The 22,022-nt window shown below is 39.3% G+C and overlaps 1 protein-coding gene across 2 annotated transcripts in view; it reads left to right on the top strand.

Moving 5' to 3' along the window:
• Positions 1-22,022, top strand: part of unm_sa1614 (un-named sa1614) — a 46,360-nt gene that overhangs the window by 10,551 nt on the left and 13,787 nt on the right. For both annotated transcript variants that reach the window (XM_067388073.1, XM_067388072.1), the window contains exons 3-16: positions 199-344; positions 662-736; positions 1,828-1,877; positions 2,798-2,927; positions 4,345-4,430; positions 4,871-4,946; positions 10,954-11,040; positions 12,976-13,076; positions 13,364-13,433; positions 16,052-16,139; positions 16,645-16,693; positions 17,989-18,152; positions 20,447-20,580; positions 20,770-20,861. In XM_067388073.1, the coding sequence (XP_067244174.1) occupies positions 199-344; positions 662-736; positions 1,828-1,877; positions 2,798-2,927; positions 4,345-4,430; positions 4,871-4,946; positions 10,954-11,040; positions 12,976-13,076; positions 13,364-13,433; positions 16,052-16,139; positions 16,645-16,693; positions 17,989-18,152; positions 20,447-20,580; positions 20,770-20,861 (1,348 nt within the window). The remainder of the gene's footprint in view (positions 1-198; positions 345-661; positions 737-1,827; positions 1,878-2,797; positions 2,928-4,344; positions 4,431-4,870; positions 4,947-10,953; positions 11,041-12,975; positions 13,077-13,363; positions 13,434-16,051; positions 16,140-16,644; positions 16,694-17,988; positions 18,153-20,446; positions 20,581-20,769; positions 20,862-22,022) is intronic.

The raw sequence follows: 22,022 nt of genomic DNA, 5'->3' as shown, positions 1-22,022 counted from the left end.
AGGGAATGCAAAGCATTTCCTCCCGCCCAGCTATGAATATGAATGAAGTGGAGAGCAAATCCCCCTATGAGACCTAAACCCATCAACACCTCTTTCTGTTTTTAGTGTCACATGCTTTTAGTCAAATTTCTTGGTCAAATTTTTCTTGGTTATATTTTCATGGTTTGTGCTGAACTTCTGCTGCTGTCCTCCCTCCAGACCACATATTACATTTGGAGTCATACATCAATTCCATGGAGAAGTTGGCTGTAAATTTCCGCAACAATGGAGAACAGGAAGTGGCTTCTGCCTTTAATAAGTTTGCAGAATTCTCCAAAGAACTGCTGATGCCAATGAAGAACTTGGTGAGACACATGCTCCAGGGAAGGTTTTCTGTTAGGCTTCTGCATAATCCCAAAGAGTATTTTAATATTAGCCACAGTTTGGACTTACAAGATAGGCCTTATCTGCAAACAGCTTAGCTTCCCCACCAAAGGTTTTCTCACCTCCCTGTCCACAGTTCCTTATCCTTTCCTGACATGTTCATATTCAGTTGATTTTAGAGTAAAAAACATGTTTTAATGTGCTTGTTTGCAACTAAGCAAGCATGTGCTGACATAAACTGGGTCTAAATGTGTTTTGCCAGCTTACAATTTCCGTTTTAATATTTCTGTTTTATCAGTTGAAGAGCATGTTGCACAACATCAACTTCTTCCTGGACTCGCTGGTAAAAGGGGATCTGAAAGAGGTCAAAGGTGTAAGTTGAACTACAATACAATACATTACTGTCTTAGGTTTGCTTTGTAAATGTATAGATTGTGATTATTTAGGTTTCATTTTAGTATTTTAACTTCCTTTATAGGCAAGTACTCAAATTGTTAGGTTGATAGTGTCATTTGCGATGTAAAATTGTGAAAACTAAAAACAATAAGAATTATAAAAATATTATTAAATGTAAAATAAATCAAATATTTTACAAATAAATTCAGAAATATGAAATTAAAATATGTTAAATGTATATGAACGGGCCCCACTTTATATTAAGTGGCCTTAACTACTATGTACTCACATTTAAATTAATAATTTGATACAATGCACTTATTGTGTACATACATGTTTTTACATTGTACTTATATTTTAAAAACACCTGCATGTAATTACATCTGTAATTAATTTCTGTTATTACATTTATAATTACACTGTTGACCCATCCCTTACACCTTACCCCCACCCTTAAACCTACCCATACCACCAAAGCTTTCCCTAACCTTACCCATATCCCACCTCATTAGCAGCACAAATGTTTTGCAATTCAATATGAACCCATAAGTACATTGTACTTATTTTTTGATTTAAGTACATAGTAGTTAAGGCCACTTAATATAAAGTGGGACCAACTATTTTTATAAGTTCAGCATATTTTAATAAATCACATTTGTATAAATATTGCCTTTGCCAGGACATTTTTTATAGAACCAAACTGTATACCATTATAGTGAATGATTACCATATTCTTATACTATGGTAGCAAAAAAGAGGAAATGACAATGGTACCTTGTCCAAAAGTTACCATGTGACTTTTTGATATTTTGATTAGTGTTCCAGTATATATGGTGAAAATACAGATGAAATATGCTGGATATTATATCCCAGATGGCAACAAGACATGTGTTCTCTGCCTCTACAAGCAGATATCCATTACATAGATCATTACCATAAGCACAGTGTTTAATGTGAGCAGATGGTAAAAAGACAGTTGATGACTTCTCTTAATTCTTGATTCTTGTCTTTTACTGTAAGATGATGTAAATCTGACTCTGTTCTAACTCCTTGTTTTCATCTTGTCAGGACCTGAAAAAGCCTTTTGACAAAGCATGGAGAGATTATGAGAATAAATTGTGAGTGCTCTTTATAACACTGTTTTTAAATGAGGCTTATTCTGGCCATTTGTGCCTGTGTTTTTTGACACCCACTGAGCGCTGGTTTATTTTGATTCATTAGACGAGATATTGCAAAAGCTTCAAAATAAGAAAGAGAAAACATTTTATCCCTTGTCTCTGTCACGACATTCTGTTTCAAGCAACCAATTTTAGAAACTGTGTAGGATATATTTTTTTGTGCCTCATGTGTTACATATTCTCTGCAGCATCACAATCACTTTCTCTTGTTCTTTTTTTCTCATATTTCTTTACATCATTATTACATGCCGTGGTTGTTTAAACCAGTATTTCTCAACATGTTTTGCATTATGTACCTTCACAACAACATCAGCAGGGCTGAAATCTTTCTTCATAGACACCAAATCAGAAATGTGGTCCTTTCTGCACATATCACAATGGATATCATGTAGCATTAACATTAATAGTATAAAAATCACTTTTTTAAAATAAAACTGTGGGAGGAAACTCAAAAGTAGCACATACATTCTCATCTCTGTGTCATTCACACAAATGTATAAAAAAGAGATTAATCACAATTTGTTGTCATTTTAATCTATTAGAAAGCAAAAAATATTTTTAAGTCAAAAAATGTATGTCATAGGTTTAACATAGCAAAATCAAAAACTCCTGACCTTCTAATCTAACTTCCTGATCCTTGATTATTACCAGAGATCCTTCCAGTACTTCCTGTATCGTTATTTTGCTCCTTCTAATTTCTGTTCTTCATTTCATTACAATTCTCATAAGTGTCTCGCTTCACTTCTCTTACAATACTTTTGTATTGTGTTTCTAAATTACTCACAAATCAAACACATAGCATCTGTTTGTCTGTTATGTAGTACTACACAATACAAAAGTCCACTTTCTGTCCCCTTCAGCACTAAGATCGAGAAAGAGAAGAGGGAACTGGCGAAGCAGTATGGTATGGTGCGCACAGAGGTGAGCGGAGGAGAGATTGCAGAAGAGATGGAGAAAGAGCGCAGGATGTTCCAGCTACAGATGTGTGAAGTAAGATCCGCTCGTGTTTGTGTAAGCTGCTATAGAGGAACAGGACAGATATTGTTAGATTAATGCTGAGATCAGCTCATCTGTGTTATCATCAGTATGACACTCCATTATGAATTAAAATAGTTGAGTTATCAAATTGTCCTTATGATATTTTTGAAAGACTAAACCAGAGGATCTCAACATTTTTGTCCGCAACAATATTTGAAGCCCCCCCAACTCACAATTTCTACCCAATAAAATATCATAGCCTAACTAGAAGTATGTAATCTGTCCCGGTATGTGGCTGTAATGAGCGCACAAGGACGAGTACAAAATACATAGTCCCAAATGACACACTATGCACTTATACACTATGTACTTATGCACTTTGTACAGTACTCATCCATGTAATGTGTGAATTTTATAAGGTTATTTTGTCATTCAGCATCGGAGTCTGAAAGCCCCTCCCCCTGCGCTGCGTAATAAAAGCTGCAACAGCCAAGTGCATGAAGTTTCCTACATTTCACACTTTGTTTTTTTCCGTTAATTTAGTGCATCATCCGGGTATTTAAAGTGTACTTTTTTCTTTTTGGATTTTACAGTGTGAACGCACTACCTGCACTATTTATACTTACAAACGTCATAGAATAGTGCATTAGTACGCAAATTGGGATGCACCTAGAGAGATAACAAGGTAACTAAATGAACAACAGGTGAATGTAATCCAATCAGAAACCATAGACACTAACTAGCAAACAAAACTCAGGAAAAGCGGCATAGGGAACAGAATGAAAACAAAACCAAAACAGAAAGAGATCATTACAGAAATATCTTGATTTGTAGTTGTTTTAGCTTATTTTATGCTTGTTTTGTCTTACTTTAAATGATTTTAAGTCATCTTGAGGCCCCCTTGGAAGTCCCTGGTTGAGAACCACGCCTCTAAAAAGTCTCTGACTGTATATCTACACTACCTACACTTCTAAAATTTTGGGTCGGTAAAATGTTTTTAATGGTTATGTAAAATATCTCCTATGCTCACCAAGGCTGCATTTATTTGATCAAAAAATAGAGTAAAATAGTAATATTGTGAAATATTATTACTATCTAAAAAATTTGTTTTCTATTTTAAAAATATTAAAAAATGTAATTTATTCCTGTGGTGCCAAAGCTGAATTTTCAGCATCATTACTCCAGTCTTCAGTGTCACATGATCCTTCAGAAATCATTCTAAAATGCTGATTTGATGCTCAAGAAACATTTCTGATTATTATCAATGTTGATAACAGCTGTGCTGCTTAATGTTTTGTTAGAAAATGTTCAAAAGAACAGCATTTGTTTGATTTTTTTTTTTGTGTGTAACAATGTAAGTCTTTACTGACATTTTTGCCACATAAAAGTTTTCATTTTTTTAAATCTCATCTGTTTTACTCCTAAACAGTACCTCATCAAAGTAAATGAAATTAAGACTAAGAAAGGAGTAGACCTGCTACAGAACCTCATCAAACACTACCACTCTCAGTGCAAGTAAGTCTATGATAAAACTGTGATTTTTGAAGGTTTTAGAAGTTTATCATGCATTTCTATGGATATAGAACAATCCTTCAGATGAAAAGTCCTCGTAAACCAATATAATCCATCCCCCACAACATAGTTGTCCTATGAAATGAACCATACCATGGCAAAATGAACAAAGTCATCTGTGTGAGGAGAAATCTCTGGGCCAGGCAGCGCACCTGTGCCTGCTTGGCACTATCACCATCAGTGTTTAATGCATGTTTAGTGTGACTGATTGCCCTGCTTTATAGTCACATCCCTCCATGCTCGAGTCTGTCACGATGTTTTAAATGTGACTGGAATTTGAAAGGATGAGAAACCATTGAAATAAAGAGGAAGAGAGATGCAGCCTTGACAATCTACGCTGTTTTGTTACGGGATCTATAATTAAAATAGCTTTCTCCTGTCAGTTTCTTTCAGGAGTGTCTGACTGCAACGGAAAAGCTGAAGCAGTACATTGAGACCCTTACCGGACAGCTGAGCGCTGTGAGTGATTCTGCCCATGTTTACGGTTTGCACAGAAACGTTGGGGCAGATGACATGCTGTGGCTCACATCTTACCCTACAATGACAATAGGCCACATTCACAGTTACGAAAGTAGAAGAAATCAAGTTGAACAGCCCTCTGAAGATTTTTCCTATGCTTTCATTCATGCTTTTGAGTTGCCAGTGGCTTCTTACACAAACTACTCAAATCTCAAACAGACGGCAACAGGTTCAACTAAACTATATTGTGATGCTGTGTGAAAAGGAAAGAGATACTAATACTACTGCTACCACTACTAATACTAATAATATATTGGCATATAAATAATTGTTGTTGTTATTGTTCTTTTCTATTACTAATTATTATTACTATTACTAATCCAGAATATAATAATTATAATTAATTTAAGTCAAATAAATAAAAATAAAGGCAATATCAGTGCAAAATATACAAGCTAATGAACTAAAAGGAAACAGGTATGCAATTCAATTAGAAACCAAGGCAACTAACAGTGAATGAGAAAAAAAAAACTAAAACACAATGAAACCAAACATAACACTTACAATTACTAATCCTGAATATTATTATATTAATTTCCCACCTTTCATATCGTACCATAACGTGATTAAAGACACAATATGTAATTTTTCTTCACTAGAGGTCGCTTTTTTAAAAACAAAGGTGTAGCTTGATGACACTTTGATTTCGCAGAATCATGGGAGGTGTTGTCTTCATGCCTACATCCGGTGTAAAACCAGAAACCGAGGGTAATGCGCATACAATGTCATTGATAGGCGACGTACGGACATGGTCCATGTTCTGGTTAAAATTGCTTATTTCTCTGGATTTAAACATTCTTGGAATCATTTGAGATCATTTAAGTACACAAGACAACAAAATATATAACATTGTTCTAGTGGTTTTTGGATATTTTAATCCAAAAATCTTACAAATATTTGTGCCTATAAGTGTTACGGATCCCTTGTTTCCCTGGACTCCATTTCCCAGAATCCTCCTGTTTCATCACCTGCACTCACTTCCCTCGTCAGCTCCCCATCGTCACTCATCACCTGCACCTGGACTCTATTGTTAGCACTCCCTTTATATTGCACTCACTCCCTTCACTCCTCGTCCGTCTTGAATGTTGTATAACGTGTATGTTTGGTTCTCCTTGCCTTCTGTGTATTAAATACTACGTTGAATTGTGGAAATCCATATCTGCCTCTTCTCTACACCAGCATACCATAACAGAAAGACGGACCAATACCGCTGGATTTCCACTAGAAGATGGAAACTTATCCCTGCTCCCTGGCTCTTGCTCCTCCAATGCCTCCCACTCCTCTATCGGCTGGCGATCGCCTCATCGGGCTTCTTCAGGTTGGTCGTTCACTGGAGAGGTATGTGGAGGAGTTCGTTGAGCTGGCTTATCTGACTGACTGGCCCGATGCTAATTTAATCGCCCTGTTTTTGGACGGTCTGGATGACAACACTCTCCGTCTCCATGAACCTGATTGTCGCCTCTCCTTAAGTGAAACTATCAATTTTATTTTGTTTTTGAATAATTCCAAATTCTATGTGGATGAGTGTTGGTCTCCAGTCCGTCCGGAAACACGGTCGGCTGGGCCAGTTAGTCAGCCTCCGTATTCCCTCCGCTTACCCCTCCAGTGAACTTCCTTCCTGCCCCACGCTGGGCCCACACTCTCCTGCTGGGTCCGGAAAGCGGAGAAGGAGGAAAAGACCTGCCGCTGAGCCCTTTCCAGCCTTCACTGAGCCCGCTCCAGTCTCTCCAGAGCCCGCTCCAATCTCCATAGAGCCCGCTCCAGTCTCTCCAGAGCCCGTTCCCGTTCCTACGGGAATTTTAATTGTATGCCGAGCCCGCATCTCCAGTCTCCGCCGCCGAGCCCGCATCTCCAGTCTCCGCCGCCGAGCCCGCATCTCCAGTCTCCGCCGCCGAGCCCGCATCTCCAGTCTCCGCCGCCGAGCCCGCATCTCCAGTCTCCGCCGCCGAGCCCGCATCTCCAGTCTCCGCCGCCGAGCCCGCATCTCCAGTCTCCGCCGCCGAGCCCGCATCTCCAGTCTCCGCCGCCTACGAGCCCGCATCTCCAGTCTCCGCCGCCTACGAGCCCGCATCTCCAGTCTCCGCCGCCTACGAGCCCGCATCTCCAGTCTCCGCCGCCTACGAGCCCGCATCTCCAGTCTCCGCCGCCTACGAGCCCGCATCTCCAGTCTCCGCCGCCTACGAGCCCGCATCTCCAGTCTCAGCCGCCTACGAGCCCGCATCTCCAGTCTCAGCCGCCTACGAGCCCGCATCTCCAGTCTCAGCCGCCTACGAGCCCGCATCTCCAGTCTCAGCCGCCTACGAGCCCGCATCTCCAGTCTCAGCCGCCTACGAGCCCGCATCTCCAGTCTCAGCCGCCTACGAGCCCGCATCTCCAGTCTCAGCCGCCTACGAGCCCGCATCTCCAGTCTCAGCCGCCTACGAGCCCGCATCTCCAGTCTCAGCCGCCTACGAGCCCGCATCTCCAGTCTCAGCCGCCTACGAGCCCGCATCTCCAGTCTCAGCCGCCTACGAGCCCGCATCTCCAGTCTCAGCCGCCTACGAGCCCGCATCTCCAGTCTCAGCCGCCTACGAGCCCGCATCTCCAGTCTCAGCCGCCTACGAGCCCGCATCTCCAGTCTCAGCCGCCTACGAGCCCGCATCTCCAGTCTCAGCCGCCTACGAGCCCGCATCTCCAGTCTCAGCCGCCTACGAGCCCGCATCTCCAGTCTCAGCCGCCTACGAGCCCGCATCTCCAGTCTCAGCCGCCTACGAGCCCGCATCTCCAGTCTCAGCCGCCTACGAGCCCGCATCTCCAGTCTCAGCCGCCTACGAGACCGCATCTCCAGTCTCAGCCGCCTACGAGACCGCATCTCCAGTCTCAGCCGCCTACGAGACCTCATCTCCAGCCGCCGCCTACGAGCCCTCAGCTCCAGCCGTCGCCGCCGAGCCAGCCGCTCCAGCCGCCGAGCCAGCCGCCACCGAGCCCTTTATTATGATGAACTTTGTTGTTGAGACATACAGCCCTAAGACTGTTTTCCCTCCCTGCCTCCCTCTCCCACCTCCATTTGTTTCTTCACTGTACCTCCACCTCACGCCCCTTCGCCCAGATCTCCACCTCGGACCTCTGGGCAATTACCTTCACCCCGGCTCCAACCTCCCTCTGCTCCACCGTTGTCCATCAGTCCACCAGTATCACCAGTACCATCCTGCCGCCACTCACACCTTGGTCACTCGTCAGCCTGCCCTCCCCTCTGGACTACACTCCTCCGTCTCCGCTCCGTCACTCCGTCCCTCAGTTCCAGTTGGCCTCCTCACTCCCCCCGGTGTTCGTTTTGTTGTCTGGCACCTGCCTCCTACTGCGGCCTTCTGGAGCACCGGCTGCGCTTCGGTCTGCGGAACCTTGGGTTTCGCCATCTCCCGCTGGTCCTTCACCGCCTCCTGGGCTCAACGGCCCTAAGCCTTCGGCCCCAGACCAACCACGGCAGCCCGCTACACCTGACCCTCCACGGCAGCCCGCTGCACCTGACCCTCCACGGCAGCCCGCTGCACCTGACCCTCCACGGCCGCCCGCTGCACCTGACCCTCCACGGCCGCCCACGGCCCCAGAACCGCCACGGCCACCCACGGCTCCTGACCCGCCATGGCTTTTGAGCCCGCCCTGGAGACCTCCACTCCTGTCTGCTCATTCCCCTGCTCCGGCTTGAGGTCTCCAGGGCGCCCGAGGTACTGTTACGGATCCCTTGTTTCCCTGGACTCCATTTCCCAGAATCCTCCTGTTTCATCACCTGCACTCACTTCCCTCGTCAGCTCCCCATTGTCACTCATCACCTGCACCTGGACTCTATTGTTAGCACTCCCTTTATATTGCACTCACTCCCTTCACTCCTCGTCCGTCTTGAATGTTGTATAACGTGTATGTTTGGTTCTCCTTGCCTTCTGTGTATTAAATACTACGTTGAATTGTGGAAATCCGTATCTGCCTCTTCTCTACACCAGCATACCATAACAATAAGACTTTAATGTGAAATAGCAAAGGATTGTCCAAATATTTGTAGCGCTTGACAGCTCTACTTTTTAGTTTAGCATCATTATACTAAACTGACATTTCAATTCAATTCAGGGAGTAATGGCAAACTTGTGGAAAGGTCAGAATGCATAAAAAATCATTGAAATCCAAACTGACATGAAATAATTTAGACAGATAACCTGTACATCATCTTTCAAGCAATTTGATAGATTAGGCCCTGTATACTCAAAATCCATTCAGACAAACAGGATCAGCCCTGAGCGTGTGTGTTCATGGTCATGCGGGCTAATCGGTATTCAGAGCACAACTCACTTTGCAGCAATTAAACTTAGGATGAGCATGACATTGGCTCCAATCATTCAGTCTATGCTGTCCTACAGATCCCCAGTGTGTTCATATTTCTTCATACTATCCCATAAGCAAGGTCTTTATTTTTAAATTGAAAAGTGCTGAGGATCCTTTGCATCCTTTGTTCATTCTCAGCCAAATATATCTCAATTTTAGAGAGTAGATTGCTCATGCTGAGCAGCGAATTACTTTTGGGGAATTGTTCTGCATCTTTATGCCATCCCATCATCCCCCAAGCTAACAGTGCATTCACGGTGTTCCTTCATCTCCTTCTGTGTGCTTTGTATAGTCAGCCCAGATCAATAGTTTGTAGGCTATAAATAGTTAAGTCGATCATCTCAATACGTGTACACCTACACTGATATAACCGAGTGACTCACATTGAAGTATTAGCAGTGTTGGGGTGTAATGAATTACTAGGTAATTTAATTACTTTTCCCCTAAAAAAGGGATTACTTTTTAATAACAGTTAACCTCTGATGTAATTACATAAAAAAAAATAATTATAGACTATATAATAACAATAGTGGATTCCACATCAAAATAAATTTTAGTGTAACCTTCTCCCTTTAAATACTTTGGTCAGTTAAAGAACAATTTATGCAGTTTTATATTATTTATATGAAAGAATTAAAAGTTTAATGTCTATCCTTGTATTGTTCAACTGGTCAAGGTTTATATAGGATTTAGACAGTATTTAATAAGTAATGCAATACGTTTGAGAGAGAGTAATTAGTATAGTAATATAATTACACTGTTGAGGATGTCATTAGTAGCTAATAATTGATTACTTTTTTCGAGTAACTTACACAACACTGAGTATTAGTGGTGTTTACTTACGTTAGAGATTAAAACAAACCCAGAATGTTATATAATAACCTTTATCCTGCTAAAAAACCCATCTTAAACCATCCTAATGTAGACTCATAGTCTGGCCAATCTGCTGTTTAACTGGTTTATAAATGTAAATCCTAAGAGGGTAGGGGGCGCTACACAAATTGGGGGCACGTCCGGGATACATCTGATATTATTCTAGTTATGATACTTTTTAGCCTGCTTATTTTGTAGCTTGACCAGCTAACAAGCATATCAATTTTCTCTAATCTAGCAACCAGGATTATTACTGTTAACTAAAACTATTAAAAAAATTTGTTTGTGAAATAAACCGAAATAAAATTAAAATATTAGATGAAAAACAGAAACTAAGTGGAAATTAGAAATGTTGCCTTGGCAGCCAACATCCTAGATTTTCACTCTAGACCACAAAGAACCCCAGCAGTGTGGCTTTTGTTTGCTTGGATCACGCCGCATCAAGGTTACCAGCCTCCACCGCTCTACCTCACGCTGGCACAATCAGGGAAGAAATCAGCGCTGTTAAGCACGAATTTGTGGTTGATAAAGCAGACGGCTTCTTTCAGCTGCAGTGATGGTGTGAGTGACAGACAACTTAATGAAAGGGCCATTGTCTCACCTAAAGCTTAAGTAATCACGCTTAGAAAAACACAGCTGGAGGAATATACAAGGAGGAGAGGAAGTGTAGGATGTGTTTGGTGGAATTTAAGTGCATGTGTGTGTATGTGTGTTTATACAGATCAAACATAAGCAGGATGAGGAGAAGAGACAGCTCTGTTCTCTCAGAGATCAGCTCAGACCTTCTCTGCAGCCCGAATTCAAAGAGGTAAAGAATGACACTATTTACACCTCATTCCCGCTTCGTTTGCACACACACTTTTCCCGCTTTACCTCTTGCTCAAATTTCTCATGCTTACTTTCACCTCTTACACTCCCAGCTGTTCCGTTTACAAATTCTAAACAGGATTTTCTATCACTTCTTCTGGATATGATCTAATATGATATATATATATCATAGTTGTCACACTTTTTTTGCAATATATATATATATTGCAAAAAGAGTGTGACAACTAGCCCCGGTCACTTTTCATTCTGCAGTGAGCAGTACATACAATACACTGTTTGTTCAGCTTTGTATTGCATAGGACTGCGGTGTGTTTAATCCACCGCAGTGTTCTTTCCTGTTTCAGAGGTCACCCACCACTATTGATTCACAAAATCAATAACATGTTATGTTGCAGAGCATGGCGCTATATATTATTTGTCAGGGTAATAAATAGATAGGGTCTTATGAAGTAATTTGTTAGTCTTACTCAAGTATTTAATGGGATTATTGTGGAGGGGGGTCGATGTATATTTGTTACTGTCAATCATCTTTCACAACTATTTTTTTTTTTTTTTAAATTGCCTGGAATGACTGTGAAGAGCAGCTATTAACAAAATCGTTTTTTTCTAAATGCTTCAATGACAAAATAGCAGTCCAGGAGAGTAAGTTGAGATGTTTTTTTTTATTTTTTATTATTAGCATGTGATGTTGCTGAGCTGCCCTAATTAACCATAAACACTTGCATGTGAACTATCACCTCATGTTTCCCACTTTAGTTGAAAAAATTTGCACGTGCAATATGGTGTGACATTCTGATGAGAAGTATAACAGTTTCCTGTCAAACTTGCTGCAAAAATCATGTCCGATTTTCATGTTTTTGTTTCTGAAAGCTGTTGATATTTGGAATATTCCAGGTTAAACACAAGTTAAGCTTTCAACAGCATGATGTCGACTACAACACTACAATCTTTGCACATTTGCCTCTTAGATGCCCATTGTAATTATATAATTGTTATACATTACTACATTTTGTTTGTTATACAGAAATTTAGAGATCTGAAATTATTTCCTGTTGACATCATTTCATTATTTTCCGTGGACATAATTTAACCTGGAATATTAAATTTCTACCCACTGCTGTTGTGCATTTCCTGCATGTATTAACCCTTCTTCATAAGTGTGAGCCAGTACTTCCTCTCACCTTTCTGCATCAGTGACATTTTGTGACTTTACCATACAAGTTCAGCCAAAAATGAAACTTCTGTCATAATTTACTCTCCCTCATTTCAGTCTAAATGTGTATGACTTTCTTTCTTCCATGGAACACAAAAGAACATATTTTGCAGAATGTCTATTGCATATCTATCCGAAAAGTTTTATGGATTAATTTTATGATACTTGTATACATACCCATACTTACCTGGTGTAGTGAGTTACCTATATCGTAAAGTCCGTTAACATAGGTGTTTTTACAGCATCTAATTGGCTACCAAAAAGGGAAAATCAAGGCTTAGCCTAAAACTATTATTAATATCAGAGGTGTGTAATAATTTATAACTACACAAATTGTCGAGAGACATATGACCAGAACCTGGTGCTCCACCTTAATAGAACTTGGGGCGTGGTAAATCCTAAGAGGGTAGGGGGCACTACACAAATTGGGGGCTCATCCGGGATACCTCTGATATTATTCTAGTTATGATGCATTTTTGTAGTTTAAAGCCCTTGGTTTCTTTTGACTTTCATGTTGAGAAAAAGAGCATTCCACTAAAATTCTTCTATTTTGTTCCCATGAAAAAAGAAAATACAGAAACTATCCCTTTAAGTTGTCACGTGCAAAATCCCATGCATAGAGGCAATGGAAATCAAAAAGGCATTTTTGGGCACCACATATAAACGAACCATGACTTTCCCATTTCTGCTTCTGTTGTGCAGGATTCTCTAAGCAGACAGACCGTGTACAGCATGCATCAGCTTCAAGGCAACAAGCAATATGGCACAGAGAAATCAGGCTACCTCTACAAGAGGAGTGATGGGTAAATGAATTCATGCTGAAGCAAATGGTCATGATATTATCGAATGTCTGTTCCCAGATCCTATATTCTTCAAACATGACATATAATCCACTCTTTCATTAAGATTTCCCTGATAGATCCTTTTGGAAGTGCTCTGTTAATCCCTTCATTTTAAATTATTCATGTGTGGTAGGACACGCTGTCCCGGGAGTTACACACAGATCTGTCACTCCATTCACTGTATAGCTTTGCGCTGATTGAGGAGAATGTGATGTGGATGCTGTGCTGTAATCTCATTTCTCTGATAGGTTGAGGAAGATGTGGCAGAAGAGGAAATGTACCGTGCAAAACTGCTATCTAACCATTGCTCATGGAACTGTGAGTACTCACATCACTCTCTGTAAATACAGCAGCAAGAAGTTTTTTTTTAAATTATTATTTTAGTAATTAGTATTTTTTCAAAATATATGTATATATATATGTATAGTATATAGTAGGCTAATATGGTATAACCTTAGTAAAGCACTCTTAAGGCTTTAAGTTTACTAAAAGACAATATATTTTTTCAGTCATCCTAAGGCCTATTTTGTTTATTTATTTATTTATTTATTTGTATCCTGAATATGACGCATTGGGTATTTATATTTATATTTACACTACTGTTCAAAAGTTTGGGCATTTTTAATGTTTTTGAAATATTATTACAATTTTAAATAACTGTTTTCTATTTTAATACATGTCACATGATCATTCAGATATCATTATAATATGCTGATTTGGTGCTTAAAGGGGCAGTAAGCAATTTCTGAGAATCGTGGATCGGACCGAGCTCTAAAACACACTTGTAGCCAATCAGCAGTAAGGGGCGTGTCCAATCATTAGGGGGGAGGTGCCTGTGTTGCATAGCGTGTTCGTGAATTTAGAGGCGGGGCTGTAAAGATAGGGTGTGATCCTTTTGGGTGGGGTTTGTCAGCGTTTCTCAGAAATTGTTTACTGCACCTTTTGATACATTGTGAAACATTTGTGACATTTGTGATAACATATTGTGATACATTTTTCATCATTCTTTGTGGAACAAAAGTTCAAAAGAACAGCATTTATTTAAAATATATTTTTTTGTAACATTATAAATGTCTGTCACTTCTGACCAATTTAATACATCCTTGCTAAATAAAATGATTAATTTCTTCCCCCCCCAAAAAAAACAAAATTTTTTTTGAATAGAGGTGTATATTTATATATTCATTTGTTAATTATTACTTTTACTTAACATATACATATAATTAGAATAATATATCGTGAAAAAGTTCATTTTTTTATTGTAAATTATTTTAAAAAATGAAACTTTTATTTATACTAGATTCCCTACATGTAAAGTAAAACATTTCAAAAGTTTTTTTAATTTATTTATTTTTATTTTTTTAATTTGTTGATTAGAACGTACAGCTAATGAAAGTCCAAAATCCAGTATCTCAAAATATTAGAATATTTACATTTGAGTTTCATTAAATGAGCATCCCTACAGTATAAATTCCAGGTATCTCTTGTTCTTTGAAACCACACTAATGGGAAAGACTGCTGACATGGCAATGGTCCAGGAGACAATCATTGACAGCCTCCACAAAGAGAGTAAGTCACAGAAGGTCATTACTGAATGGAGTGGCTGTTTACAGAGTGATGTATCAAAGCATATTAAATGCAAAGTTGACTAGAAGGAAGAAATTGGGTAGGCAAAGGTGCACAAGCAACAGGGATGACCACAAGCTTGAGAATACTGTCAAGTAAAGCCGATTCAGACACTTGGGAGACCTTCACAATGAGTAGAATGAAGCCGGAGTCAGAGCATCAAGAGTCACCACACTCAGAGATCTTCAGGAAAAGGACTACCAAGCCACTTCTGAAACAGAAAAAACGTCAGAAGCATCTTACCTGGGCTAAGGAGAAAAAGAACTGGACAGTGAACAGTGGTAGAAAGTCCTCTTTTCAGATAAAAGTAAATTTTGCATTTCATTTTGAAATCATGGTCCCAGAGTCTGAAGGAAGACTGGAGAGGCACAGAATCCAAGCTGCTTGAAGTCTAGTGTGAAGTTTCTGAAGTCAGTAATGATTTGGGAGGCCGTGACGTCTGCTGGTGTTGGACCATTGTGTTTTATCAAGTGCAAAGTCAATGCAGCCATCTTCCAGGAGATTTTGGAGCACTTTATGCTTCCATCTGCTGACAAGCTTTATGGAGATGCTGATTTCCTTTTCCAGCAGGACTTTAGCACCTCTCCACAGTGCAAAAGCCACTTCCAAGTGGTTTGCTGACCATGATATTACTGTGCTTTATTGGCCAGCCAACATGCCTGACCCCTGAATCTATGGGATATTTTCAAGAGAAAGATGAGAAACAGTCGATCCAACAATATACAGATGATCTGAAGGCTCAATAGTGCCTCAGCAGTGCCACAGGCTGATCACTTCCATGCCACACTTCACTGATGCTGTAATTTGTGCTAGAGCAAGTCATTTGCTGTAATATGTGCTGCTGACCCAGTAATGAGTGTACAAATGAACATACTTTAAAGAACTTGAACTTTTCTGTTTTGAAAATCAATTTTTTTATTGATCTTAGGAAATATTGTAATATATTGAGATACTGGATTTTAGAATTTCATGAGCTGTACGCTCTAATCATCAAAATTCAAAAAAAAAAAAAAATTTTTGAAATGTTTTACTTTACATGTAGGGAATCTAGAATATATGAAAGTTTCATTTTTAAAAATAATTTACTTTTTCACGATATTCTAATTATATGACCAGCACCTGTATATATTTATATAATTATATATATTTATTTATATTTATATTATTATTTTATATTTTATACTTGTTGTTTAGTTGCATTTTCAATGGCCAAAATTAATTCTGGTATGCACACAATACAATTGAGATGTACACAGAGTAGCACTAGACAGGCGTTTAGTCATGATATATGTGCTATCCCTTCATTGCAGCCCAATAAATCACCAGCTAAACTGAACCTCCTCACCTGCCAAGTCAAACCAAGTCTGGAAGACAAGAAATGCTTTGACCTCATCTCACGTGAGTTAACCACGCACTCTCTTAGCATTCCCCAACCAAGAGCTCGGTCTATCACACACTCTCCCATGTGATATAATGGAAAAAAAAAACATCAAAAGGTAGATTTCAGGATCTTCACGCCAAGCTGAAGCGAACCAGCCTCAGGCTATTTTTGGTGAAGCGAACTGCTTAATTGTATCTGCATGCATCCATGCATTATTCTGGCCTCAGGTCTCTAGTGTCATTATTACGTTATGTAGCAATCATGAAATATTTTGAAATACAATACTAGAGTCCTTGAACTAAATGCAGGTTGTTCTGAAAACAGGGCACAATTTAAATTCACTATTTGAACTTGAGCACAAATTGTTTGTTCTTTCCTGCCACTTGTATTTTAACAAAAGGACCTCAAACCTGTTTTATCTCTCCTGATTGTTTGCTGATTACATGTTAGCTGGTGCCAGCTGAGGATGATTTGTGAAATTACAAGGATTAATGAGGGTGTTTTTTTTTTGTTTTTTTTTAGATAATCGCACTTACCATTTTCTGGCCGATGATGAGTCTGATTGTGTGGCGTAAGTATTTCTTTTGTTTATTCACAGCAATAAATGCTTGAAACGCAAACAGTTCAAATGGCACTATTTGGTTTGTTTCAAACCTACTCAAGCATTTATGTACCTCAATGAGTAATTTTGACATAATTGAACATAAATCCTAACATGAAAAAACAATGCAAACTATTATTCATAATACATTTGTCTATAACTATGCACAAAATATGAATTATTACAGAGATATTTAAAATTATGTATTGACGTATTAATATGGGGCATTCTCATTCTTGAGAACCGTCCGATTGGACATAAAACAGAATTAGTTATCAATATTTTTTGTATTAAGAAATGTTTTTTGAGCATCAAATTAACATATTAGAATGATTTCTGAAGGATCATGTGACACTGAAGACTGGAGCAGTGATACTGAAAATTCAGCTTTGGCACCACAGGAATAAATTACATTTGAAATATATTCATATAGAAAAATCATTTTAATAAATACACAATATTTCCATTTTTACTGTATTTTTCATCAAATTAATGCAAATTTGGTGAGCATAAGAAACTTTCAAAAACAACAAAATATCTTACCAACCCCAAACTTTTGAACGTGCTAAAAGTGAATTTTGTCACTGTTTAGGAGTACTCCAGCATAAAGATGACCTAAAAGCTCACAGACATGAACTAAAAGCCATAGAAATCTGAGTCTGATTTCATGGGCTATTTAAAGAGAAATAACTTTACTCTGCCAGACACTGATTTGAGTCTCAGTCCACTCATGTGACTGTCAGATGAGAATGTGTAGACGCCATCAGATAGAAAAGAGCTTGTATAATTTTCATCACACACACCTCTTCCAATTTGACCTTTCCATCTTGAGGAACAGAGCCTCCTTTCTTGGAGAGAAAGAGAAATATGTAACATTTCTTCCTCAGATATGGCTTCATGTACGATGATTGAAGTGCTTCTCGTGTCAGATCACAGCCCAGACTTCCATCTTCAGCTAAATGTCAGAGTTGAAGAAGAGCAAGTGAAAAGATTGTTGATAGTCGCATTATACTGCAACTTTCAGAAATTAATCCAAGAGAGGTTATTTACCAACTAGAAAAGCGCAAAGCCTGTTTACAAAATTCCCTGAGCTGTGAACAAGGGCATTTTCTCATTAATTGCAGATAAACTAACCTCTCAGAGCTGGATCAGCATTAGTCACAACTGACTTTGTATGCATGGTGCATAAAATGGGAATACGAGCTGCAGTTTCTTGTCGCCCTCTAATGGTTGTATTTGTTATTGCATCTTACTAAAAATATCAGGTGGATATCAGTGCTGACAAACAGTAAGCAGGAGGCTCTAAATGTGGCTCTGGATGAGAGGAGGACAAGTGGGGAGAACAGCGTGGAGGATCTGACGCGATCCATCACTGAGGATATTCGTCGCATGCCTGGAAACAACGTTTGCTGCGACTGTGGGGCCACAGGTGCAAAAACAGCATCTTTACATCAGCACAAATGTTTCTGGACTTGTGCAATGAGTTTTAAGGTGTTCTCTGAACTGAAATAGCATGGTATATTAATATTCTTATCATTCAGTGTCCAGGGCGGCAACCATTATAGGCAGAATCTCAGTATTGGGTAACACTTTACAACAAAGGTGCGCTAATATGCATTGATTCAAGCTTAAAGGGATAGTTCACCCAAAAATTAAAATTCTGTCTTCATTTACTTACCCTTGAGTAGTTCCAGACCTGTACGAATTTCTTTGTTCTGTTGAACACAAAGGAAGATATTTGGAAAAATATTAGTAACCAAACAGATCTCGCCCCCCATTGACAACCATAGTATTTATTTCTCCTACTGTGCAAATTACAGAATCGTCAGCAAGCAAGCATGTATCAGGATAGCTTGGTGAATGTTTATATGGTTGTCAATAAATGGGACGTCATATTTTATTGAAAATTAAATATCATAAAACATTTTGGCTTTGATAAGATTTCCCCAAGAATAAACCTGGTGTCCTTATGATTCCTGTTCTTTCTACAACAAAGCACTTGTACGTAACTAGCTCATAATCACGACTTTAGAAGTAGGAAGTAGGAAACTTCCGATAGCATGTGAAGGCAGCAGTGGTGTTGTGTGTGTGTGTGTCTCTCTCGCTCTCTTTTATATTCAGAATAGCAGTTAATCATTATGCATCTTTCATTACCAGTTTTTGCATTTTGTTCCCCTAATCTTAATATTTTACAATCTTGTTCAGTGGTGTATATCATCATGAGTCATCAATAATTTTGGTCTGTTTTTCTGAGAAAAAAAAGAGACTAAATTTAAAATGTACTAAAAGCTAAATGTTTTGTCAGCTCTTAAAGGTAGAATTTGTGATATTTTTTTCCGCTAGAGGTCGCTAGAAGCCTATTCAAAACAAAGGCGTAATTTGATGACGCCAAGTTTTAGAGCGGAAATTTGGGACATGTGGTCTCCATCTCAACGGACGGTGCAATAGAATAGGGATTGGAGTCTGGAAGAACTCATGTTCGTGGATGCGATTATTAACGTTACTGTAGTATGAAGCAGAGCAGGACCGAGTGTTGCGGGAGCTGAACGAGGAGCTGGAGCGATTGATCAACACACGCCTCACGAGCAGCGGGACTTTTATTATGACACAGTCGCCGGCGCCGCTTCCGCTTTTCCGGTCATTAGTTTATGGGAGCTGTCCTTGTCGACAGAACCAGCGGCAGATGGTAAACAGTAATTATGTTCCATAAATAAGTAACACAATCCACCATAAAACGTGCAAGAAGTAAATAAGGAACTGCTTGAAGCGAGCTAGTGGTTTGCTGGACGCTAGACACTACTTCCGCATTTGTCCACGGCACTGTTGTCATGTGGTTTCTACGTCAGTAAAGGCGGTAACAAAGGTAACTGCGTCATTGACAGGCGACTGCACTGCCCCGTGTCACTGTTTAGAATGGGAATTTTCTCATGATTTACAAGTAGTTGAAAACATTAGAGATATTGTTTGTAATCAGCTGGACAAAATATATAACACTAGCCTAGTGGTTTTTGGATATTTTACTGCAAAAATTTTACATATTATACCTTTAAGTATGCACTAACAAAAATCTGATGTCAAAGTGTCTCGAACAATTCACACAGACATGGTTTATATGATAGAGTCTTTAATATTTATTTGAACAGTACTATTGGACTAAAAAAGGGTTAGAAATGGAAACTAAGCAGCTGCTTTGGAGATGGGCACTCTAAGCTGGTCCTCTGTTAATGCTGTTTCTTTAAATGCCTGTCCATAAATCATGTTTAATTAAATTAAAACCAAGTGAGTGTACATGAGAGAACAGCCTGCAGGATTTATAGGCATGTAAAGGCAGAAGTGCCAGTTGTTTGGCAGTTTTTTTTTTTTTTTTCAGCTGCACCTTCTGTCTCCTTTGCAAAAGACACCGTGTGTCGTTAAATATCACCGGAGCAGGTTCACAATGGGCCAGTGTTATTTTAGCATTATTTATTATACTATTGTTAACGGTAACCTTCATGAGGCCCCATTATTGGTTACAAGTTGTGAGGTATAGACTATTCTGGTTTCTACATACTATTTTTGTATTGTGTCAACAAATTACGCTTCACTTATAAGAACATGAGGGGTGTAATATGGGTAATCTTCAATCAGGCTGTATATATTTATAATAAGCCTTCATTTACCCCATGCAGTTTCTGACTTTAAAAGTAGCTGATAATGTGTTTTCTTTACACTCTTGGCTTTTAGATCCAACTTGGATCTCTATAAACCTGGGAATCCTGACGTGCATCGAATGCTCAGGGATCCATCGTGAAATGGGTGTACATTACTCACGTATTCAGTCACTTTCTCTGGACAAACTAGGCACTTCAGAATTGCTGGTAAGAATTCACAGTGATCAACAGATGAGGAAAATGCATTGTTAAAATGTAGCTGGTTGTTATCTTTTTTGCATTCATGTATAGAGAGAGAGTTTGATAGAGTTGAGATTATGACAATATCAGTGATTTCTCACGTTCTTAACCAGTACCTGTAGATTTATGGCTCTTTCTCTCTCTTTTGCTCCTTAGTTGGCGCGAAACGTGGGGAATTCAGGTTTTAATGAAATTGTGGAGGCCAATCTACCCAGTCCCTCTGTGAAGCCGTCAGCAGAGAGTGACATGTGAGTGATGAGCAGCCCTGTAATTGCTCTTCAAACGGCAGCCAAATGGTTTCGGCTCTTGTGTCCCCATAGCACCCAATGTCTTTAGCATTTCCCATAACATTCGCACCACTCAATTCCCTCTCAATTTTTCCCCGCAAAAGAGCACTCTTCATGGCCCGGCCGGGCGTAACCTCTCTGTACACAATTAACCTGTCTACAGATGGTGCAGAGCTTTTTAAATTTGTTTTAAATTGATTATTCTTGAAAGTAATTTGAAAGCTCAAGAACATCCAAAATACTTTAACCTTCAAACTGAGCGGTTTGATTTACCCTGCTGTCACGATCAGCGGGAGGAAAGTATGGTTGTTTACACTGTTCTAGACCAGCTAGACTAAATGAATAATGCTATAATTAGATTCTTGCACAGGGTACTGAAATAGCATTCATATTTCTAGAAACTACTTTAGGGATGTTATATGTCACAGGAAATGCTTAGTTCTCTCCAGTGTTTGTCTGTTCCACATTCTCATTCTGCCACCCGACCCCACCTTTTCCTTTCTAGAATTTCCATGTTTAAATATCAACACCTGTATCATTATTTGACAACTCTGTGGCAGAATGGGAATGTGAAGAGGTTAGCCATACATACAAAACCACTCAAAAGTTGGGTTCCGTTTTGTTTGTTTTTTAAAAAGTCTCTAATGCTCACCAAGAAAAATACAGTGAAAACAGCATTACAAATGTATTACAACAATTTACAATTACTGTTTTCTTTTTGAATATATTTTAAAATGTAATGTGTTCCTCTCATGGCAAACCTGAATTTTCAGAAGCCATTAAACAGTTGTGCTGCTCAATATTTTTGTGGAAACCATGATACATTTTTTTTCATTTCTTTCAAGAAAAAAAATCTTACTGACCACAAACCTTTGAACAGTAATTGTAGGCCTAAGTTTTAAAGGTACAATAACATAATAACTTGTGCCATTTCAAGGGTCAGAGAGAAGGTGTAAATGTTCATGTATAACTAAATAACAACTTTTTTTGGGTGCAAGAATCCTTGCATAACTGAGTTAACTTCAGACGCACACAAAAAATGCATTTGAAAGCATGGCCCCTTTAAGAGCTCTGACAGCTGTTGCCTGTCTCAGGACTCGGGGCTGGATTTTTTCCTAATGG

The sequence above is a fragment of the Chanodichthys erythropterus genome, chromosome 6 (assembly GCF_024489055.1).
Source record: "Chanodichthys erythropterus isolate Z2021 chromosome 6, ASM2448905v1, whole genome shotgun sequence".
NCBI classification, from domain to species: domain Eukaryota; kingdom Metazoa; phylum Chordata; class Actinopteri; order Cypriniformes; family Xenocyprididae; genus Chanodichthys; species Chanodichthys erythropterus.
This window is presented reverse-complemented; position numbering and strand designations above follow the sequence as displayed.